Source organism: Rhinoderma darwinii, chromosome 3 (genome assembly GCF_050947455.1).
Source record: "Rhinoderma darwinii isolate aRhiDar2 chromosome 3, aRhiDar2.hap1, whole genome shotgun sequence".
In the NCBI taxonomy this organism is placed as follows: domain Eukaryota; kingdom Metazoa; phylum Chordata; class Amphibia; order Anura; family Rhinodermatidae; genus Rhinoderma; species Rhinoderma darwinii.
This window is the reverse complement of record NC_134689.1, coordinates 309,997,760-310,019,742: the sequence shown is the minus strand read 5'-3', so window position 1 is coordinate 310,019,742 and position 21,983 is coordinate 309,997,760. Positions and strand designations below refer to the sequence as shown.

At 38.7% G+C, this 21,983-nt stretch overlaps 1 protein-coding gene across 1 annotated transcript in view; it reads left to right on the top strand.

Moving 5' to 3' along the window:
* The window catches only part of AGBL1 (AGBL carboxypeptidase 1), a 560,672-nt gene that overhangs the window by 46,432 nt on the left and 492,257 nt on the right, over positions 1-21,983 (top strand). Inside the window, exons 7-10 of the mRNA XM_075855278.1 lie at positions 2,335-2,399; positions 8,144-8,257; positions 15,721-16,286; positions 21,199-21,282. Of these exons, the coding sequence (XP_075711393.1) occupies positions 2,335-2,399; positions 8,144-8,257; positions 15,721-16,286; positions 21,199-21,282 (829 nt within the window). The remainder of the gene's footprint in view (positions 1-2,334; positions 2,400-8,143; positions 8,258-15,720; positions 16,287-21,198; positions 21,283-21,983) is intronic.

Genomic DNA, 21,983 nt, shown 5'->3' with positions numbered 1-21,983 from the left:
GTTTTCTAATCCATTGTAAAATATGTTTAATGCATTTAAATCAAACTTAAATATGAGTATAAGTAATATTTACAGAGGTTATTTTTTTCTGATGCTTTTATTGCAAAGTCAGTGGCTGAAAGCTTGTATGTTATTCATTCAGGAAATCAAAGTGTCCAAATACCTATCTCGTACGTGCTTCATTTGCTAATAAATATATACAGTATTAACCTGTAACTCCAGTTCATTCAAAGTTAAATAATTGAAGGCATTATACAAAGCATTTTAAGCATTTCTCCCAGTTAGGGCTCCTGGCTTTTGGAAAGCAAACTGTGTCCCTTTAAAGGCTGAGACCAGAGTGGATTTTTTGGAATAAGTAGGTTACATAACTATTAGGGCATGTTCAGGCGTGGCGGATTTGCGTTGCATATTCCACATCACAAATCCGCAGCAATTTATAGTACAATACCAGTGGTTGTGGTTTTCAAAACCCCATTCACATGTAACAAAGAAAATCTGCAGTAGAAGCATGCTTCGCCGCATGCTCAATTAAATTGCAGAGAAGCAGCAGATTTTCACAGAGGATTTCAGCCTTTGCAATGCAGAGACTGAAACCTGCGGCAAATCCAATGCTAAATCGCAACAAAATATACATGTTTCATTATTGTGGTAAAATCTGCAGTGGAAATTGTCCGCCACAACTGAACATGCCCTTAGACAGTATCCTTTAATATATATTTTAAGAACTAAAAAGATTTTTAATCCTTCGCAAATTCTGAATTTCTTCATAAATGTCACAAAAATTGTTATCTAATAGAAAATTCTTCTGTACTGCTCTAAAACCTGCAAATTAATGCCAGTTGCCGATTAATAAGTATATCTTCTGAAATGGACCTTTAGAACAATGACATTCCAAGTTTATACATCCAAAAGGTTTATACTTCCAGACTTAGGGGGGGCAATTTAACAAGCTCCCTACACCAGATTTCTGGCATAGAATAGTTGCGACATTTTTACTCTGCCTTTTTCACTTTCCCAAACACATGGTTGGGGCTTGGCAAAAAGGGGTGTGCTTTCACGGGCAAACAAATTTACTATAATCTACGCCAGAAACTGGCATAAATTATACCGGAAAGCTACGCTAGCTTGCTCTCTATCCATCGCTACATTATAACGCAAGAGCTTGCCCACTATTAACTCCTTAAGAACCACCCACCGTCTTTTGATGGAAGGCGGTGCAGGTCCTTCCTCTACAGTGACGTCTTTTAGCGTCGCTGTAGAATAGGCTTATGAGTGCTCCTGTGACCTAGAAAGGACCCCAGGGCTGCCTATTTAGTTTCCCTGATGTTAGGTCACACTGTGTGCTGCCTTAACAGTAACCTGTGTTATAGTGACACAGTGCCATGTATTAGCATACAGGAGCATGCTAATACATTATAAGTAAAAAATAAAGTTCTAAATAAAGTTATTCCTTTAATGGGAGTAACAAAATTGTAACAATAAAATAAATAAATAACACAATGTTTCCAAAAAAGTCATTATTTTGCATAAAATATATTTTATTGCCCCTACATTACACAAAAACAAAAAACCTACACATATTAGGTATATACACAACCGTAATAACCTAAAGAATTAATTTAACAGGTTATTTAGCATGAAACATGAAGAGGATAGAAAATTAAATATAAAACAATGCAGAAAATCGACTTTTCCTATATTCACGCCATAAAAATAAATGATTTAACTTACACAGTGAATTATTTATACCCCAAACTGCGCAAAAAAATTGTCCCGCATAAAACAAGGTCTCATACAGCCTTGTGTATGAAAAAATAAAAAAGTTATGGCTGCTGAAAGGCAGAGAGGCAAAAACTGAAAAATGTACCTGGTCATTATGGCCTTTTCAGGCCTGGTCATTAAGGGGTTAATGTAGCTTAACGGCTTTATTGACTATTACATGCACTTTGTATCCTGATTGTAAATGACGTTTTGATGTGATACTCTGTACCTGTACTCTGGTCCAAGTCTTCGTTCCAATTCCCCTCTTTTGTTGCTAAATAGACATTTATTGTAGGATCTTGAAAAAGTATTTGCAGTAGAGTTCAGTTTTTGTTATTTGTTTTCTTTTTGTCTTTTTTTATGACTTGGATTAAATATCTAAACAGACATATTGGGCCAAATTAATATATAATTTAGAAAAGTCTGAAAAATTCCTAAGCTTTCTAGCATCACCGTACTCCTTTATTACGTCAGAATATAGTGGACACGTTTGTACATTATGTGGTGACAATGATGAAACAAGAAATTTAAGTATTGTATTATTTTTATCAGTTTTTCCATTTTATCTAATAGATGAATCTGAGGATGAAGATGAAGATATGAATACAAACCTTACAAATGATGAAAATAAAGATGAAGTATGTAATGTGAGATAGGATTGGTCAAACTCATTTGTACAACATTTTGAAGGTTATTAAATTAGACAATTAACACAATCTGCATTACTATCTACAATTATTACGCACCTCAGGAGCACAGTGGTTAATAATGTGGGTACACACCAGCTAGAAATTGTATTTGGAATGGAGCCATCCTTTGTGTGTTTTGGGCTATTTTGAAAGAAAATATATAATATTTTTGAAGTTGTTACTGTCTTAATGGAGCGGTATATGGGTGTAAGTGGTGTTTTTTTTGCAAGGCAAGCTGTCGTTTTTATTGGTTCCATTATAGTTACATATGGCTCTTTGATCACTTTTTATTCCATTTTATGGGGTAGCTGAGGTGACCAAAAAAAGGAAAAAAAAAAGAAATTCTGCCGTTTGGGCTTAATAGGAGCCCCAAAATGACAGACCTTGGGACCTTCATTAGGCCCCAAGACTGCAATGACAATCATCGGCTTTAGTAATCACATCGTACGGGGGGTAGAGTGTTGCGATTGAGTGACAGAGGGGGCTCCACCCTTTCCCCCTTTTTCTAACAGCTCAGGTGCTGCGGTCGCAATTGACTTGGCATCTAAGTGGTTAAATGGCCCAGATATGAGTTATCCCAGACTTTGCCCATTAGTGCGAGGTGCCAGCTGTAATACACAGCTGACACCCGCACGTATGGAGCAAGCTCAACCGGTAAGCCGTTCTATACTCCTCCCCTACCAACTATGATGTACAGTTACTTGAAGTGTCAGTAAATTATACCCAAAATGCATAAATTGGTATCATTGATTAGAACTGAGTTTATGAATTGAATTTGGCATTATATCATAACAAGGCAGGAAACTCTAAATAAATTCTCAAAATAAAACTTAATTTGTCATTTGTCAAAAATACCACCACTTAGGCTCCCTTCACACGTGACCGGTTTTCTTTCCCTCCGGCTTGGTATAGAAGTGCCTAACGAAAGTTAATGCCAGAACTGATCCCATGCTTTCATATAGGTTTAGTTTTGTCATTCGATGCATCAATTGGGATGCCAGACGTCTCTCTGAGCAGGATAGAAAAAAATTTAATGCAGCATTCTTTTTGACGTCGGACCGGTGCACAAAATGCACAACTTTGTAATCAATTGTGTCCAACTCAGGAATGAAGCAACTGGACCCAACTGATATATGTGAAGCCAGCCTAACAAGTCATTTTTAGCAATGACCTTTCAAAAAATTTTTAAGTCTTTAAAGGGAACCTGTCACCAGCATTTCACCTATTGAACTTTACTTATTCCTCACTGGCCGCTGCTATCAAAAGTTTATTGCCGTTATCCACTCTCCTAAACTCCTCCTCCGGCTGTAAATAACGGTCTGCAAACATTTTGCACCTTTTTTCGTAATAATCCGGTGTCCAGTTGTACGCACACACCAGAAGAGGAGATCAATGTACAAGCGCAGGATTTTGTGTGCTGGGGGAAGGCGAGGAGCTGTCAATCAAAAGTAAGGAGGCAAAGTAAACTTGGAAAGACTTGAGGAATAAAGATATGACTTTTTTTCAAACGAAGATTTGACTCTTTTCAGCGAAGATATGACTCTTATGCTCATCAGCATACGGTGTGGGAACACTAAAAAGCTGAATACTAAAGCTACAGAGCCGACTAAGAAGACAATTATAGGTTACATAGAAATTATTTTTCACCTACTACCAGGTATTGCTGGTTTACTTGGTGAAATGCTGGTGACAGGTTCCCTTTAAGGCATCCAGGAAGACCCCTTTTCCAAATTACCAGTATGCTATATTTTTTATGCTCAGTTGGAAATGGCACATTTGCTAAAATGTGGGGAATGAACTAAAAACCAAATAATAAAATAGTTTTCCAAAATAATATAATATTGAGAAGACCTCCTGATCTATACACAAATTTTGTATGATGGATTTTAACCCCTTCGCGCTCAGTGACGTACTATTCCGTCATGCTGACCGCATCGTTCGTGCTCAGTGACGGAATAGTACTTCACGGGGAAAATGCATCGTCATTTTCTGCCGGCGCATTCACGAGCTGTGACAGCTGCTGTTTCGGACAGCAGACTATCACACCTGTCTCGATGGTCCCGCCTCCTCGATATTGGTTAGTCAGTGACTAACTGACCAATAGCGGTGATCTGCCTCTAAACTTCCTCTCCCTGACATCACATCCTGCTGCAACCGCCCTGAATGTCTCTGTTGGAGATAGTGAGGCATTCAGGGCGGTTGTGAAAAGAGAGAGAGAAGAGCAAAGTCAGAAAAAAGTACAAAAAAGTAAATAAAACAACTTTTTTCTGCTTCCGACCTCCCCCATCCACTACCCACTCCTGTACCCCTCCTCCTTGTGTTCCCCCCACGTTTTTGGTCAGTGATCTCCTATCACTGACCACTGCTTAGTCTTCAGGACCAAATTTCTTGGTCCCTGGGGATTATTTTTTTCTTAATAAAATAAACAACTAGTTCGTCTAGACAATTTAGACAATTTAACTGGTTAATTTAGTATTAGGGTTAGTTAGTGTCAGGGAACCGTCAACAATAGGTACATGGGAGGGGTGGACTTGTCACATCAAGTCATGAAGCCCTACAGTGCCATGCGGAAATTGAGGGTGTGGTATAAGAAGCTGTCCGTGCACATCATACATATGGCATTGTACATTGCGTATGTGCTACATCGATTTGCAGGCCAGAGGGGAACGTTCCTGGAATTTCAGGAGGTGGTTATCAAGAAACTAATCTTTACGGACCAAGAAGGGGGGGCACTCAGTACTTCTGGAAGCGGGGCCACACGCATCATACCAGGGAAACACTTTCCAGGAGAAGTTCCCCAAACTGCCAAGAAGGGAAAAAGTCAAAAGAGGTGCAAAGTCTGCGCAAAGAGGCGGATAAGGAAGGACACAGTATATAAATGTGACACGTGTCCCGAAAAACCAGGGCTCTGTATGAAAGAGTGTTTTAAAATGTATCATACATCCCTTGATTTTTAATCTACCCCAGTTTTACTTACCCTGATGCACTCCGCACAGCTTATCCCTCTCATCTTTCCCTTCTGAGCCTTGCTGTGTGCCCAGGCAGCTGTTAACAGCCACATGTAGGGTATTGCCATACCCGGGAGAACCCACATTACAATTTATGGGGTGTATGTCTCCGGTGGCACATGCTGGGCACAATATATCTGACACTGAAATGGCATATATGTATAGAAAATGGAAAATCTCACTCTGCACCATCTGCTTCGCATTATCTTTTACACAATACCTGTGGTGTCAAAATGCTCACTACACCTACGGATGAATGCCTTAAGAGGTGTAGTTTTTAAAACGGGGTCACTTTTCGGGGGTTTCAACTATACTGGTACCTCAGGGGCTTCTGCATACATGACTTAGAACCAGAAAATCCACAGTAGGCCAAATGGTGGTCCTTCACTTCGGAGCCCTGCCGTGTGCCCAGACAGCTGTTAGCAGCCACATGTAGGGTATTACCCTACCCGGGAGAACTCACATTACAGTTTATGGGGTGTATGTCTCCCGTGGCACATGCTGGGCACAATATATCAGACACTGAAATGGCATATATGTATAGAAAATTGGTTGGTAAAATGGTGGTCCTTTCCTTCTGAGCCCTCCCATGGGCCCAAACGGCAGTCTATCGCCACAAATGGGGTATTGCCACACTCAGGAAAAATTGGGCAACAAAATGGGTTACTTTATTCCTTGTGAAAATTTGAAATTTTGAGCCAAAACTACATCTTATTGGAAATAAATTCTGTTGAAAACTGTTGGGTCTAAATGGTCACAACACCCATAAATGAATTCCTTGAGGGGTGTAGTTTCCAAAATGCGGTAACTTCTGGTGGGTTTCCATTGCTTTGATACCTCTGGGGCTCTGCAAATGCGACATGGCACCCGAAAACCAATCCAGCAAAATCTGGACTCCAAAGAACACATAGCGCTTCTTTCCTTCTGAGCCATCCCATGGGCCCAAACGGCAGTTTATCACCACAAATGGGGTATTGCTGCACTCAGGAGAAATTGGGCAACAAAATTGGGTATTTTGTTTCCTGTGAAAATAAGAAATTTTGATAAAAAATTACATCTTATTGGAAAAAATTTCATTTTTTTAATTTCACAGCCCAATCCAAATACGTGCTGTGAAAAACTGTGAGGTCAAAATGGTAACAACAACCATAAATAAATTCCTTGAGGGGTGTAGTTTCCAAAATGGGGTCACTTTTGGGGTATTTCTACTTTTTTGGCACCTCAACACCTCTTCAAACCTGGCATGCTGCCTAAAATATATTCTAATAAAAAAAGAGGCCCCAAAATGCACTAGAAACTTCTTTGCTTCTGGGGCTTGTGTTTTAGTCCACAAGCACACTAGACCCACATGTGGGACATTTCTAAAAACGGAAGAATCTGGACAATACATATTTAGTAGTGTTTCTCTGGTAAAACCTTCTGTGTTACAGAAAAGAAATGAAATAAAATTGTAATTCTGCAAGAAAAATGAAATTTGCAAATTTCACCTCCACTTTGCTTTAATTCCTGTGAAATGTCTAAAGGGTTAAAAATGCTGTTTTGAATACTTTGACGGGTCTAGTTTTTAAAATGCGGTATTTTATGGGGTGTCTAATAAATAGGCCCCTCAAAGCCACTTCAGAACTGAACAGGTACCTTAAAAAAAAAAAAAAAGGCTTTTTAAATTTTCTTAAAAATATGAGAAATTGGTGTTTACGTTCTTAGCCTTGTAACGTCCAAGAAAAATAAAAGAATGTTCAAAAAACGATGCAAATCTAAAGTAGACATATGGGAAATGTTAATTAGTAACTATTTTGTGTGGTACAGCCATCTGCCTTACAAGCAGATGGATTTAAATTCAGAAAAATTTAATTTTTTCTAAATTCTTCACAAATAAATACTGAATATATTGACCAAATTTTACCACTAACATAAAGCCCAATGTCTCACGAGAAAACAAACTCAGAATTCAGAATTTAGATAGGTTTAAGCATTCCAAAGTTATTACCACATAAAGTGAAATATGTCAGATTTAAAAAATGGGCTCTGAGCCTTAAGGCCAAAACAAGGCTGCGTCCTTAAGGGGTTAAATACCCCTTTGTCTTTTAGAGGGGTAATCATTTTAAAGACCTATCTATTTAAAAAAAGAATAGGCAGCACTCCAGAAAATTTCAAAAGTGAAAAGAGGTTTTATTTACCCGTATGTGAATGCAACGTTTCAGCCCCCATCATGGGCCTTTCTTATGCATGCTTGAGAAATGCCCATGATGGGAGCTGAAACGTCACATTCACATATGGGTGAATAAAACCTCTTTTCACTTTTGAAATTTTGTGGAGTGCTGCCTATTCTTTTTTTAAATATTATTGTAGGACTGAAGGCTGAGGTCCCGAGGCTTGGGCACACACACTTGAAACTTTTTTTCATATTTTTCTGTCTATCTATCTATCTATCTATCTATCTATCTATCTATCTATCTATCTATCTATCTATCTATCTATCTATCTATCTATCTATCTATCTATCTATCTATCTATCATCTATCTATCATCTTCTTTAAAAGGGCTACCCCTCTAGTTGACCATTTTTCACTGCAATTTTGGATGGTTGTATCGGTTTCATTGTATTTGGTTTCAATTTCAGTTGCATTACAAAATACCCGGCTACTTTATCTACAGGAAAGTAACAGTATATAATTGTTTTTCTAGGATGATGATTTGGAGACAGATTTGAAGAAATTGAAATCACTGCCTAAACCTGACAGACCGGTTGAGGAATTTAAGCAGTATAAAGCATTCTGTTCAGAACTTTTCGACTTCAAGGTAAGGTACAAATGATCTTAGTGTGGGAAATGGCTAGATAACTTGAGTTGTTATGTATGGTACAGTTACATCTCACGATGGTCATTACTGAATATTCTACAGTGTAGAACGAGAGGCGTAGCTAGGTTCTCCAGCACCCGGGGCAAAGATTCAGTTTGGTACCCCCCCCAACCTATTTCCCGACATCTCCTTCCCCCTCACCGTGTTTGTTTTCTCTACCAATCGACGTGTCATTTCTTTTATGTAACGCAAGCATAAAATTATTTGTACATTTCACAAGCAATATGGTTCTATACACAACACCAGAACCAAGCTCGGTACATATATACAGCCCCAGAACAAATACAGCTCAATTTAGTGCAACCCCTGCCGTATAGGTTTGTACGGCGTAAAACTACAGCTCCCAGCATGGCCCAAACAATGTTAAGGATATGCTGGGAGATTCTGTTTCACAAAAATAAATCCTATCATAATCATACCACCCATCATCTCGCTGCAGATCATACAGTGACTACAGTGCTGATTAGAGGCAGAGTGAACATTTACATTAAGTGACTCACCGGTGACGTTTCAGATTCTAGTTCTTTTTCTCCATTTGGTCCAGACCTCTATGATGACTTCTCCCGGTCCATTTCTACAGTTTGCCACTCACATGTCTTCAGCTTCTCTCTTTTCCAACATTTCTGCACCTATAAATAAATATAAAGTTATCATTATACCACACACTACGCCCCTAAATATAATAGCGCCAAACACTGCACCTCTAAATTATAATAGCACCATACACTGTGTCCCACACACACACTGTGCCCCCTGTAGATAGTGCCTGCCATAGAGCCCCCTGTAGATAGTGCCTGCCATAGAGCCCCCTGTAGATAGTGCCTGCCATAGAGCCCCCTGTAGATAGTGCCTGCCATAGAGCCCCCTGTAGATAGTGCCTGCCATATAGACCACCCCTGTATATAGTGTCACACAAATAACTCCCCCTATAGTGCTCTACAGATAGCCCACCCCTGTATATAGCCCCCTGTAGATATAGCCCACCCCTGTATATAGAGCTCTACAGATAGCCCAACCATGTATGTAGCCCCCCTGTAGATATAGCCCACCCCTGTATATAGTGCTCCACAGATAGCCCACCCCTGTATATAGTGCTCCACAGATAGCCCACCCTGTATATACTATATACAAGGGTGGGCTATCTGTGGAGCACTATATACAGGGGTGGACTATATGTACAAGGGGGCTATATACAGGGGTGGGCTTTCTGTGGAGCACTATAGGGGGAGCTATTTGTGGGATACTATATACAGGGGTGGGCTATATCTACAGGGGGACTATATACAGGGGTGGGCTACATCTACAGGGGGACTATATCTACAGGGGGACTATATACAGGGGTGGGCTATCTACAGGGGGACCATATCTATAGGGGGACCATATCTACAGGGGGACCATATCTACAGGGGGACCATATCTATAGTGGGACCATATCTACAGTGGGACCATATCTACAGGGCTGGGCTATACACAGGGCTGGGCTATACACAGGGCTGGGATATACACAGGGCTGGGATATACACAGGGCTGGGATATACACAGGGCTGGGATATACACAGGGCTGGGATATACACAGGGGGTCTATATTTACAGGGGTGGGCTATATACAGGGGGGCTATATCTACAGGGGTGGGCTATATACAGGGGTGGGCTATACATAGGGGGGCTATATACAGGGGTGGGCTATATACAGGGAGAATATATCTACAGGGCTGGGCTATATCTACAGGGCTGGGCTATATCTACAGGGCTGGACTATATCTACAGGGCTGGGCTATATACAAGGCGACTATATCTACAGGGGGGGCTATATACTGGGGTGGGCTATCTATGGAGCACCATATACAGGGGTGGGCTATATCTACAGGGGGCTATATACTAAATAGCCCACCCCTGTATATGGTGCTCTATAGACAGCCCACTCCAGTATATTGCACCCCTGTAGATATAGTGCCCCTGTATATAGCACCCCTGTAGATATAGTCCCCCTGTATATAGCCCCCCTGTATATATAGTCCCACTGTATATAGCCCAGCAGATATAGTCCCCCTGTATATAGCCCCCCTGTAGCTATAGTCCCCCTGTATATAGCCCCCCTGTAGATATAGTCCCCCTGTATATAGCCCCCTGTAGATATAGTCCCCCTGTATATAGCCCAGCCCTGTAGATATAGTCCCCCTGTATATAGCCCAGCCCTGTAGATATAGCCCCCCTGTATATAGCCCAGCCCTGTAGATATAGTCCCCTGTAGATAGACACCCCCCGTAGATAAAGTCCCCCGTGTAGACAAAGTCCCCCCCCCCCCCGCAGATACAGCCACACTTTTATTGCAATTAAAAAAATAAAAAATTTCAAACTCACCTTATTCCCGCTCCCACGCCGTCCGGCAGCCATGGAGACCTGCTCTCTTCTGCACATGCCCCGCTTGCCCCCCCTAGCTACGCCCCTGGTAGAACATCCTAAGAAATAAAACAACTCACCTTTGTAGTTTGTAGAGCTGTAGTACACTAGGAAGACGTGCTGAACTTATTTATAAAAGTGTCCTTTGAAGCACATACATTAGCCCTTAGCTTCCCTATGATGATAAGTAGTTACAATAATGGATTGGGGTGCATTAAAACAAGGGTCCTTTATCTTCAAAAGAAAAATTAATACAGACTTCATAACTCATATAGTTTGAGTTATTTGTGCCCATGTCAGAAAAAGCTAATGTCATCAATACAAAGTGTAATAATGATTAAGTCTTACCTTAAATAATACCACCACTCTTTACTGTACATTTGACCTGGAGAGTATTTGTTTTATCGTTGACTAGCAAGATAGTGGAAACATATTTTGTCCCAGAGGACACAACATTTCTGGATTCATATAACAATATGTTGTTGGAGCAATACATATTACCTCGCTATTAACCCATGAAGTAATTCACATGATCCCTGAACCACAGAATTGACGACTAAGCTAATCCACTCATCAAAAAGGCTTTGTCTTGCATGACCATACATAGTTGTAAATTAAAAAAGTGTACCTTTTAAAACGGCTTTTCAAAATAAGCTGGCATATGTATGTACATGAGGAAAAACATTATTTATGGCTATTATATGATACAAGTATATGATATGATACATAATAGCCTCATGGCTATTATGTCTGCCATACATTGCAGACATAGGGAAGATAACATATCTCTATCACATATATATAGAAGCTGCAGCACCATGGGGGACATCAAACAGCAGTAATGAGCAGTGTAACTGTGAATCCAGCACTAGGGTGACATATAACTCTTACCAGCAGCCTGCGTATCATCTCTGATTCTGCTAACCCTCCTGCTCTCCCTCCCGTCATCATAGACTTCTATGGGCAGCGTGTCTCTCTCTCTCTCTCTCTCTCTCTGCTCCTACTCCCTCCTTCTGCTCCACCCTCCCCTTTCCATAGATTTCTATAAGCAGGCTGTGAGGAGACACCCCCTCACTTTCTGTGGTCCATCTCCCCTGCTCTGTAACTAGAGATAGATTTTGCCTGCCAACAAGTTGTGGACAACAGATCACAGTAAGCAAAACACCTAATGGCAGTAACTTCACACAGAATTTGCATGGGTAAAACAACTAAATTTTAAGTAAATTACAAAGTTGATCTATATCAGGTATACTATCATATTAGCATAAGTTGTTTGAAAAATTAGTGTCCAGTTAATAACTGTTTTTATTATGCAAATGGATGTAATTTCCCCTAAGATACTTACACAGTAAGATGTAGGGAATACTTTAAGGGCAGGGTGGGCAACATTTTTCTAGCTGATGAAACAGTAGTAAAGGGTATGTAATGGGATAAGCTATATAAGAATAACACATGACACTTTATTCTATAGTGTGTCATGTTGCATTATTTATATGAACTAAATACCATTGTGTAGCCTGGCTTATATATTTTTGGTATAGTATGACCTGGGGACCCATGTAAGACAGTCATAATTATAATTTTATCAGAAGACTGTCTAACTGCATACACCATTAAATCTAATTAAAAAAACACAAATATGGCAAATCATTGCTGAGTACAACTTTGGAGGAAAGCCCATCCACTTCTCAGGACTAACCTACATTTGCAAAAGTAAATAATATAGTGATTATTTTAGTGTTGGCCTTCCATGCATCTTTTAAATTATTTATAGTGTAACAAAAAAATCCCAATCAGTCCTCTGTCAGTTGTAGATGAGTAGTGCAGACACTTTTGCCTTCCCTCTGCTTTCTTTTGTAAATTGAATTTCTTAATCCTTGCTAATTAAGGCGTCTGAGCTTGGTGTGATGTGAGAGCAGTACTGTGTGCCAACCAATCAGATGTCTCCTCCCTGTTGCTCTCCCTTGTGCTGTTTTGCTCAAACAATGGCCCACATTTACTAATCCTATCTAATGGTTAGACAACGTAAACTTAAGGCCCTATTACAGCGGCCAATTTTGGCAGGTGTAACAAGCGGCGATAAACGAGACAGCTCATTGATCGGCGCTCCTTTGCTTCTGTCACAAGGAGCTATGTATGGGGATGAGTGGGCGTTACTCCGATCGCTCGTCCCCATACATTATTATGTCGGCAGAGCGTCTCCCTCTTTGCACAGGGAGATGTGCTGCCGACAATGATAATATTTCAGTTTTTTAAAACTATTGCTCGTTCATCTGCTGATCGCTGCCCTGTTTACACAGGGCAATTATCGGCAACAAGCGTTCTATGAAGGCTCATCTGCATGATAATTGCCCAGTGTAAAACCCCCTTTAGACAAGGCAGGCACAAAATGCACCAAATTTATCACAGTGGTGCATGCTGCATGCTGCATGATAATATCAGTATTGTGGGACTAGACATGGACTGCACATCCACAATATATACGTTGATCTGAGCCGCTAGGCAAAAATATATCAACATTAACATGAGGTTCTTTGTTAACATTTTGATCAAATTGTATAAGCCCACTTGCCACTTCACGGCAGCCTCTTTAAAGTGGGTCCCTACTTTATCGGTTGCAGCACCGCATGGTAGCCACTGCCACTGTAGCACCGCTCCTGCAGAGGGAGCAACCCAGAGGCCCAAAAGCACCCAGGCCAGGCCACGCCAAGCCTCCTTCGCTCTGAGCCACGTCCCCCCACACGTGCAGCACTACAGCAACATATACCACCACACAGCACCACAACATGTGGACAGATTGAATAAGCTCACCTTACCATGCGCTCACAGTGGTCAACTGAGAGCACAAGCAAGAGCAGAAACACTTATGAGGTCATTCCTGAATTAAAATCAGCTGGGCCAATTGTGTGGAGCGCTGGGGCCAAGTAAAACAAAAAAAATATTAGGGAGATAGGCTTTGTGTTAATAACTGTATTGTGAGACAAGACATGGACCTCACAATATACACTTTGGTCTATAGCTGCTAGGCAAAAATGTATAAACATAAGTAATCTTGGCACATCTTCCATGACCTGTGAGACACTTTTCATCCTTATACCACTTTTGATTTGGCTTATTTTGCGCCAGTTTTTGGCGCATTTTTGCTGCGCATTTGAGTTATTCAGGCCAAACCCATTAATAGCAAGCCACATCCTTTCCCGCTAAGCCACGCACAATTTTTGGAACACTATTAAAAAGTGTCTAGTGAGGTGCAAACATCTTTTGACAATTTCTAGACCCAGACACAGAAATAAATCTGCCCCAAGTGAATGAGAAGCTGCAGCTGCATCCACCTCCTCCCCTTCTACTACTTACTGATTTACACAAAGGGTATGTTCACACGCAGAGTTTTCAGGTGTATTTCGGGGCGTAAAAGCCTCGAAAATGCGCCTTGAAAAATGCTAGCTAAACGGCAACACACATCGGCCCATTGAATTAAATGGGAAAAACGGCGTTTAGTCCAGAAGGGCCTTTTTTTTTACACTGCTGTTTTATAAAACATCACATAAAAAGACGCACCATAAAAAGGAGCATGTCACTCCTTTTTTGGAGTTGTTTTTGATTATGTCAATAGGAAAACAGCTCCAAAAACGGCTAAAAAAAACGCCTCAAAAAACGTTTTCGGCTACAAATACGGCTGAAAATCAGAGACTGTTTTCCCTTGAAAATAGCTCCATCATTTTCAGACATTTTTTATTTTGCGTGTGAACATACCCCAACTGATGTTTTTGGAGACTGAAGAGGGATCTGAACATTTAGATAGAGCCTGCAGGCAGGGAAAGTGGACTGAAGGCCTCTGGAACGGGAAGAATATGCCATTTTCCTCTAGTAAGATATATTACAATATTTCATTTATTCACATCATCTACATTTAATATTTTTTTCGCATTAATGAGTAGTATAATGATAGGGTAAAATAAATAAAAGCTTGTTTTACCCAATGTGTGCTACTGAACACAATGTATGGATACAGGAATTTACTTATTGGGTATACTAAAAAAAAAAATATGTATCACTTTTTTATTCAGTGACTCATTAAAGAAGCTGCATGGGTATGATGTATAGCACTATGTCTTTAATTTAAAATATGTTTTTCTTAGTAGATTATTCTTGTGGCATTGAATAATGTGCCTGTACAAATAATTTGTTATTGAGATCTTTACCTTCCACAACAATTATTGTGAAATATTCCTACTTTCTTTCAGACTAAGACTAGTAGAGCAAACCTAAATTATTAGGCAGGGCACGCTACTCCATCCTTGCAGACCAAAACAAAACTCTTAGAGATATGGTTTATATCAGCATGTATTCCGTAAAGGCTAAAGTGTATTGTTTTGCTTCGATGTTTGATTGCTTCATAAATTAATATGACTGTGATGAATATTTTAAGTACTCATCTTTGCTATTTTGATTGATGAAATAAAGGATGGATTATCTTGTCACTTGTTCGTTGATGTATGTTTTTATCTATTGATTGGCCTGTCTGTCTGGTTCATTAATTATACCTTACCTATTAGCCAATCTATTTATCTCCAACCTCTTCATTTGTAAAACATACAGAAGAGTTCCCTTTGAGAAATGTCTTGATTATTTGCTTGGTTATGCAGTAACAAACTTTACTAAGTATGCTGTTTTCAGAGCTAAACAATATGCATTAGGGTTTATGTGATGGGATGCTTTTTATATGATAGATAGATAGATAGATAGATAGATAGATAGATAGATAGATAGATAGATAGATAGATAGATAGATAGATAGATAGATAGATAGATAGATAGATAGATAGATGATAGATAGATAGATTGATAGATTTGTATTTATGTGATGTTTAAGTATGTCTTCAACATCTCTTAAAATTATAACTGTAAGATAATAAGTCTGGAGTAAATAATATGCTTTTAAAAGGTGGTCATTAAACTCAAACTAAAATTTCCTACAATTTCACCTTATTGACTTCTTAAAGGGCAATGCATCTGATATGGAGGAAGTCCTGAATGTCACAGAGAGTATCTCCAATGTTTACACACATAACATTCCATCCACTGAGAAACTTATGGATGATTGCTATACAGTGGACCGACCCACTCCTGAAGACACATTCTTTCCTAAGACACATGTGGAACAAAATATCTTGAGCGCCATTTCCAACAGACCACCCCTCTTGGATGAAGCATCAGTGAACAAACAAGAGCAAATGAGCATGGAAGATAAGCTCAGAAATCCATCAAATGTATCTTCTTCGAATATGGTTTGTGGGGAACCCAGCTCCTACCCAACTAAATATATCAAGACCTTTAAACTGAAACACAGTGAGGGTCCTGATGAATTGGAAAGTCACAAGGTTGTAAAACAGCTTCTGGAAAAGCACAAAGGAAATATACCCTTTCATGACCCTGACATTTACATGTCTGTAGCTGGAAAAACTAAATCCGTTCCTGATTATAAAGTATTGGCATTTCCTGACTTTTGGGGCCACTGCTCACCTCCATTCTCCCAAAAACTTTCGGAAAAGAAGTTTGGATCACAGAGGTGATTCTTTTCAACTCATTTCTATACTCAATTCATTTTACTTCCTTTTCTTTGAAAGGGCCTATCCAGAGAAGACCCAAAATATCTTTAAAAAAATCTGGTTTAGCTATATCCCAGATGTTTTTTTGGCATTAAAATCTACATTAGCCAAGATTTTATAACTCATATTTCAGGCTTTCTAGATGGCTTTCTGTTTAAGCCTAATGCTGGATTGACACATGGTAAAAATATAAGACCTCCCTTTATATTTTCCTTTCTTTATTATACACTACTGGCTTTGGCTAAAACCCCCAAAAACTGCATGTAAAAAGGTGGCCATAATACTGGTTTGCTGGCTTCTATATTTGAATTGTTCTGAAGATATTACTATAGTCTACTTGCTGTTGCATATATGACTATTTCTCAGATGATCTGTATATTTCACATTAATATGCTTTATATTGATATGACACTTAATCGCTGTTACATACAGAGCATTGAGTAACCCTCCAGAAAGCCTGAGAAAGAAGGTTATGGAGTGATAGCACAACTAAAGGTATTCAACTTAAAGTAATAACTCATGCACAAGACGGTATTGCAGCTCTGTGTATGAGTCATATATATATAGTGGCAAGGATGGGATCCCATCCTAGAAGATTGGGAAAGGCTCCTTGGCCCTAAATATATGGCTCATGCATGGACCCATTATAATCTCATGTCAGTGGGCGTAAGGTTAAAGCAAAGAAGTTAAAATCTTGCAAATTGTTTAAACTGAGTTACTTTTGCTTTTTGCCATATTCTTTTTATTTCTTCGTATCACTTGCAAAGCAACAAGAAATTACTTTAGTGCAATCATCAAGAAAGTCAATATTTGAGAAATAATGTTAATAACAAGAATACATTGTTTCCTTATTAGCTTTTTTTTCTTAAACTAGCATTCTTCCCTTAAGTTTTTATAATGGGAAGTAAATTACATTTATCAATTCTAGGCCAAGGTATAAACTATTCCAATATGCAATAGTGTTAAAAGCAAAGATTCAGTTAAGCATTAAAGGAAAAGTTAACTTTATACAGCATATTTACAATATTCCCCAGTGTAAACCTACATAAAATGTTTCATATTTTTTCAAAATAGTTGTTTTAATTAAGTTCTGCTTTTTATTGACATTATGTTTTATTCTCCATTCAAACCAAATTATATATTACAAATTCTGCAAAATTCCTGTTACAAGAAAGTAGTTTACGGTTTTAGGGTCCCCTAACAATTAGCTAATCACACTGCAGGAAATAGGGTCACTTTCTGGAATTTCTGGGCACCATACAGCAAAACTATCTGTTGTGAGACTGGGTACTTGGGCTCTAGGGGTCCAATCTAACAGGTGAAGAAAATGCAGGAAAAAACCTAGAAAATGCAAAATTAATTCAGACCCCACACTAGAACCCTAAAAAAAATTAGATACCAGACCCCTAAATAAATGAAGAGCCCAGACTAGACCCCAAAATAAATCCAGAGCACATACTAGAACCCAAAATTAATCCTGAACTCTCAGACCAGACTTCAAAATTAATCCCCAACCCCTAGAACAAACCCCTAAAAAATTCAGACCTCAAAATTAATCGAAATTCCAGACTAGACCCCAAAATTAATTCAGACCCCCAGATTAGACGCCAAAACTAATTAAGACCCCTAAATAAATTCAGATACTAGACCCCTAAATACATTCAGACCCCAGACCAGACACCAAAATAAATTCTGACCACAGTCCAGACCCCAAAATGAATCCAGAACGCAGACCAGAACCCCAAATAAAATCTATATGGGCTAGACCTCTATATGGACCAGACCCCTAAAAAAACCAGACTCATAAAAAAATTCAGCCACTGGACCAGACCCCAAAATTAATACAGACCCCTGCCTAAACCCCAAAATTAATATAGACCGCAGGCAAGACCACAAAATTAATTCTCACTCCAGACCAGAACTCAAAATTAATTCAGACCTCAAACCAGACACTAAAATTAATTCAGACCCCTAACAAAAAAATCAGACCCCAGACTAGACACTAAATGTAATACAAACCCCAGACCCAACACCTAAATATGTCAGACCCCAGACCAGATCCTAAAATTAATCCAGGCCCCAGACAAGACCACAAAATCAATCAAGACCCCAGGCTGAACTCAAACATTAATGCAGACCCCAGACTAGACTCCAGATCAGTCCCAAAATTCATACAAACCCCAGACTCCAAAATTCAGTGAGACCCCAGATAAAACCCAAAATAAATTCAGACTTCAGATCAGACAACAAAATTAAGACCCCAGACAAGAGCAATAAAAAAATAAGTGTTCATGCACGGGTTGTGTCCTCTCCTCTGTAAATAGGCATCATTTATGGGGTAGATGGGAGTTACAATGGTTGGAAACCCATGATCAATCACTCATGGCATATCCTAACAATATGTTGTAAATGGTTATTATGGGAAAAACCTTTTAAGGTCAGGATCACACACACAGTTATGATGCAGTTTTTGAGGCACTTGTTGGCTCAGTTTTTTTGAGCAAAACACAGAAGTGGACAGAAAAGAAAGGAGATGCATCAGTCTTTTCTTTAAATCTTTTCTTCATTTTGGATCCACTTCTGACTTTGGCAAAAAAAAACTACTACAAAATCTGCGTGTGTGATCCTGGCCTGAATAATGTTAGTGTTTTAGGAGAATAAAAAATACAGTCCCATTTAACTAGTGGGTTGGACCTGACATGTGCATTTTCAGATCATTCCACTGACTTGTAAACTTTCATCTAAATTGATATGTAACATGGTTTTCAATGGGAATCTCATAAGGATCTTAAATGACTTTTATTGGTAAAATAAAATATTAGGAAACTTGCATTGTTGTATCATCCAGCCATTACAATGCATTCTCCACGTGCCCATCGTTACAGTAATATAAATGTAATGTGGCTAGCGAGTGGGAAGATTTAATATAAGCCAAAATACTTGTGACTATAAAAACAGTATTTAAAACAATGTGCATGCTCTTGGCCTCAGACCAGTGTGTCCCCATGCTGTATGACACTTTAGCAGAAGCTGTTGAAGTAGAAAACCAATTTTATATTTCAAACAGTCCTTTTTCTGGTACATTTGTGCATCACTGCTTCTTTTTAGAATTTGTCTTTCTCTATCACATCAAACTCCCTGTAACATCTGTACATGTCTTGTCTGCCTATCAATGTAGAGGGGTTCACTGCTTTCTTCTCTACACTTTAATTTATCATATTTGGTTTAGCAGAGACTGTAATGAAAAGTGCATTATGTTGTCACAAGCAGAATGCCTAAATTGTTAATCCTGCTTGTGAAGAACATAAATCCTAGATGGTTATCCTAAGGAAGAGCTAATCCATATCTTACATAAACATCTCCAATTTTTTATTTTAACTGCATTCTCCAACTAGATATGTTATCAGGAAAAAAAAAAAAACAAGTGAAATCTAATGTGTGAACAATAACTAGTGACAGATTAAAAAAAATAAGAGTTTTTTTTAAAATTTGTTTTAATTTAAATTTGTAATTTGTATTCTCATAGGCACATACAAAATCATGAATTCTCACTGCTTTCACAATGCCAATTACTATTGTCGTAATTGTAGCAAAGAATATGGTAATTCTGACTAGTAAACAGCCGGATTCCTATTTCTGTCATGAAGATTCCCCTTTCCAGTAACATATTATTATAGAGTGCTCAGCATTATATTTCCACAATGTATAGGTATGGTAGTATACAGTTGTCAGAGAGGCTGTGATGTAATATTTGATTACTAATATATAATTTGGACAGCATAAACTTAGATCGGGCAGTTCGCAGATACGCCAAAACTAGTACAGTGGTGCATGCTGTATGATAAATTTGTTGCATCCTGCTAGACATATTAGGCACACTTATTTTCCTTAAACTTCCTTTTGGTTGGCTTTGTTTACTTCAGTTTCTCCCGACAAAATTTTGGCACATTTTTGATGCTCGACGATGAGTTTAGACCACGCCCCTTTCTGCTAGACTCCACCGATTTTCATTTAAGACATGCCCCAATTCGAGCAAGGTGCGACAAGTGTCTAAACTTCTTACCCAATATAATTAATATTTAAGTAATTCATGTTTAATACTCTTCACTGTTTCGGTTTTCTGGGCAGTCTTAAAATTGAGTGTGGGCCCTTGAGTAACAAAGCAAAAGTGAGTCTCAATGCTGCCCGATTCTTTTACCCACCCTTTGGTTTTAGCTATACCCCTTACAGTTCCAGTAATAGTGACCTCCTGTACAATGCAAGCCACAATGCTTTCCCCCATGCAATGCCAGTCGCAACAGAGATTACTCATTTTGGTGGTGTCTGGTATTGTCTCTTGAGTCCTGCCCCATACCAGCTGGTACTGATGACATCACCACTCCAGCATAGAGTTGTGATACCAATGTTGTCATCATGCAAATTCTTTGTAGAGATTTAATGTTTGCAATGAACCAAAAATTAAACTATAAGTTGTTTAACTTGGTCCCTTTATAACATTATTGGTTCCTGCCGATAGCATCTCCTGCGCTAGCTGTTATAACCCAGAAAACGGCTAGCTAGTTTTCATCTCTCCTGCATATGTCATTTAAAAATAATAGTAATAATATTAATAGGGAACTGATAGTTCTTATTTCCTCTTGCCTTTCTCATTCGGACCCTCCCCAAGTTTGTATAGTAAGAATAAAACACATTCAATTGTGTGACGAGTACTAAAGTTCTCTGGTAAGTACTAGCTATTATCCATCCTAATCCCCATTCATTATTGTTATATGTGCCTTGTATATGTAATTAAGAAATAAGATTAAATGCTATGCAATTATGTTCTCAGTTTAGAGGTATAAAACCTGTGCATTATTCATATTGTATTTCTAGGGACAAAATCTTTGAAGACATTCAACGGTATTTAAGGCCAAGTGATCTCCTTAATCGGGTTGTGTTTGACTTGGACAACCCAAGGTAAATTAAATATTATCAATACTATGTGTGACTTTTTCATAGTATAATGTTTATATTTAGTTTGGTAATGTTCATTCTACTGAAAAAAAACTTGAATGGTCAAAGTAACGCTGTACAGTAAGCAATAATAGTACATACCTTAAACCTTCCGTAGAGAGTGTTAATATAGGGGTCATGTATTTATACATGTACATAGGTATATAAAAAAATATTTTTTTATATTTCCTACCTGATTCCTGTTGGAAGCTACAATTTACTCTTTCATTAGATTGTAGAATGACTCAGCCAGTACCCCAGTCTTCAATCATGACCCAGTATGTGTCTATGGTATCAAAATGTTTATGACTGATGACATCTTTGTGTATTAGCCAGAAAACACATACAAAATGTATTATATATTTATTGTATATCTCTCTTTATCATTTGTGGTGTAACTTTCAAATGGTTAATAATGTTTATACACTTCAGATTAGAAAGTGCCTTTAGTTACAGGATACTGACAATAAGCCATCTCTATCCTGAAATGTGCAAAGGTGGCCTTTCAAAGGACGCAACTGGTGACTGAGCGATCATTTGCCTAATAGTTATATTAACTAAGTCCCCCATAAATATACTGTATATGTATGGCTTCGCAGGGCATGTTCAATATCACCACTTACCTCAACTAATCAAATATCTTCAAACAAACAAACAACCAAACA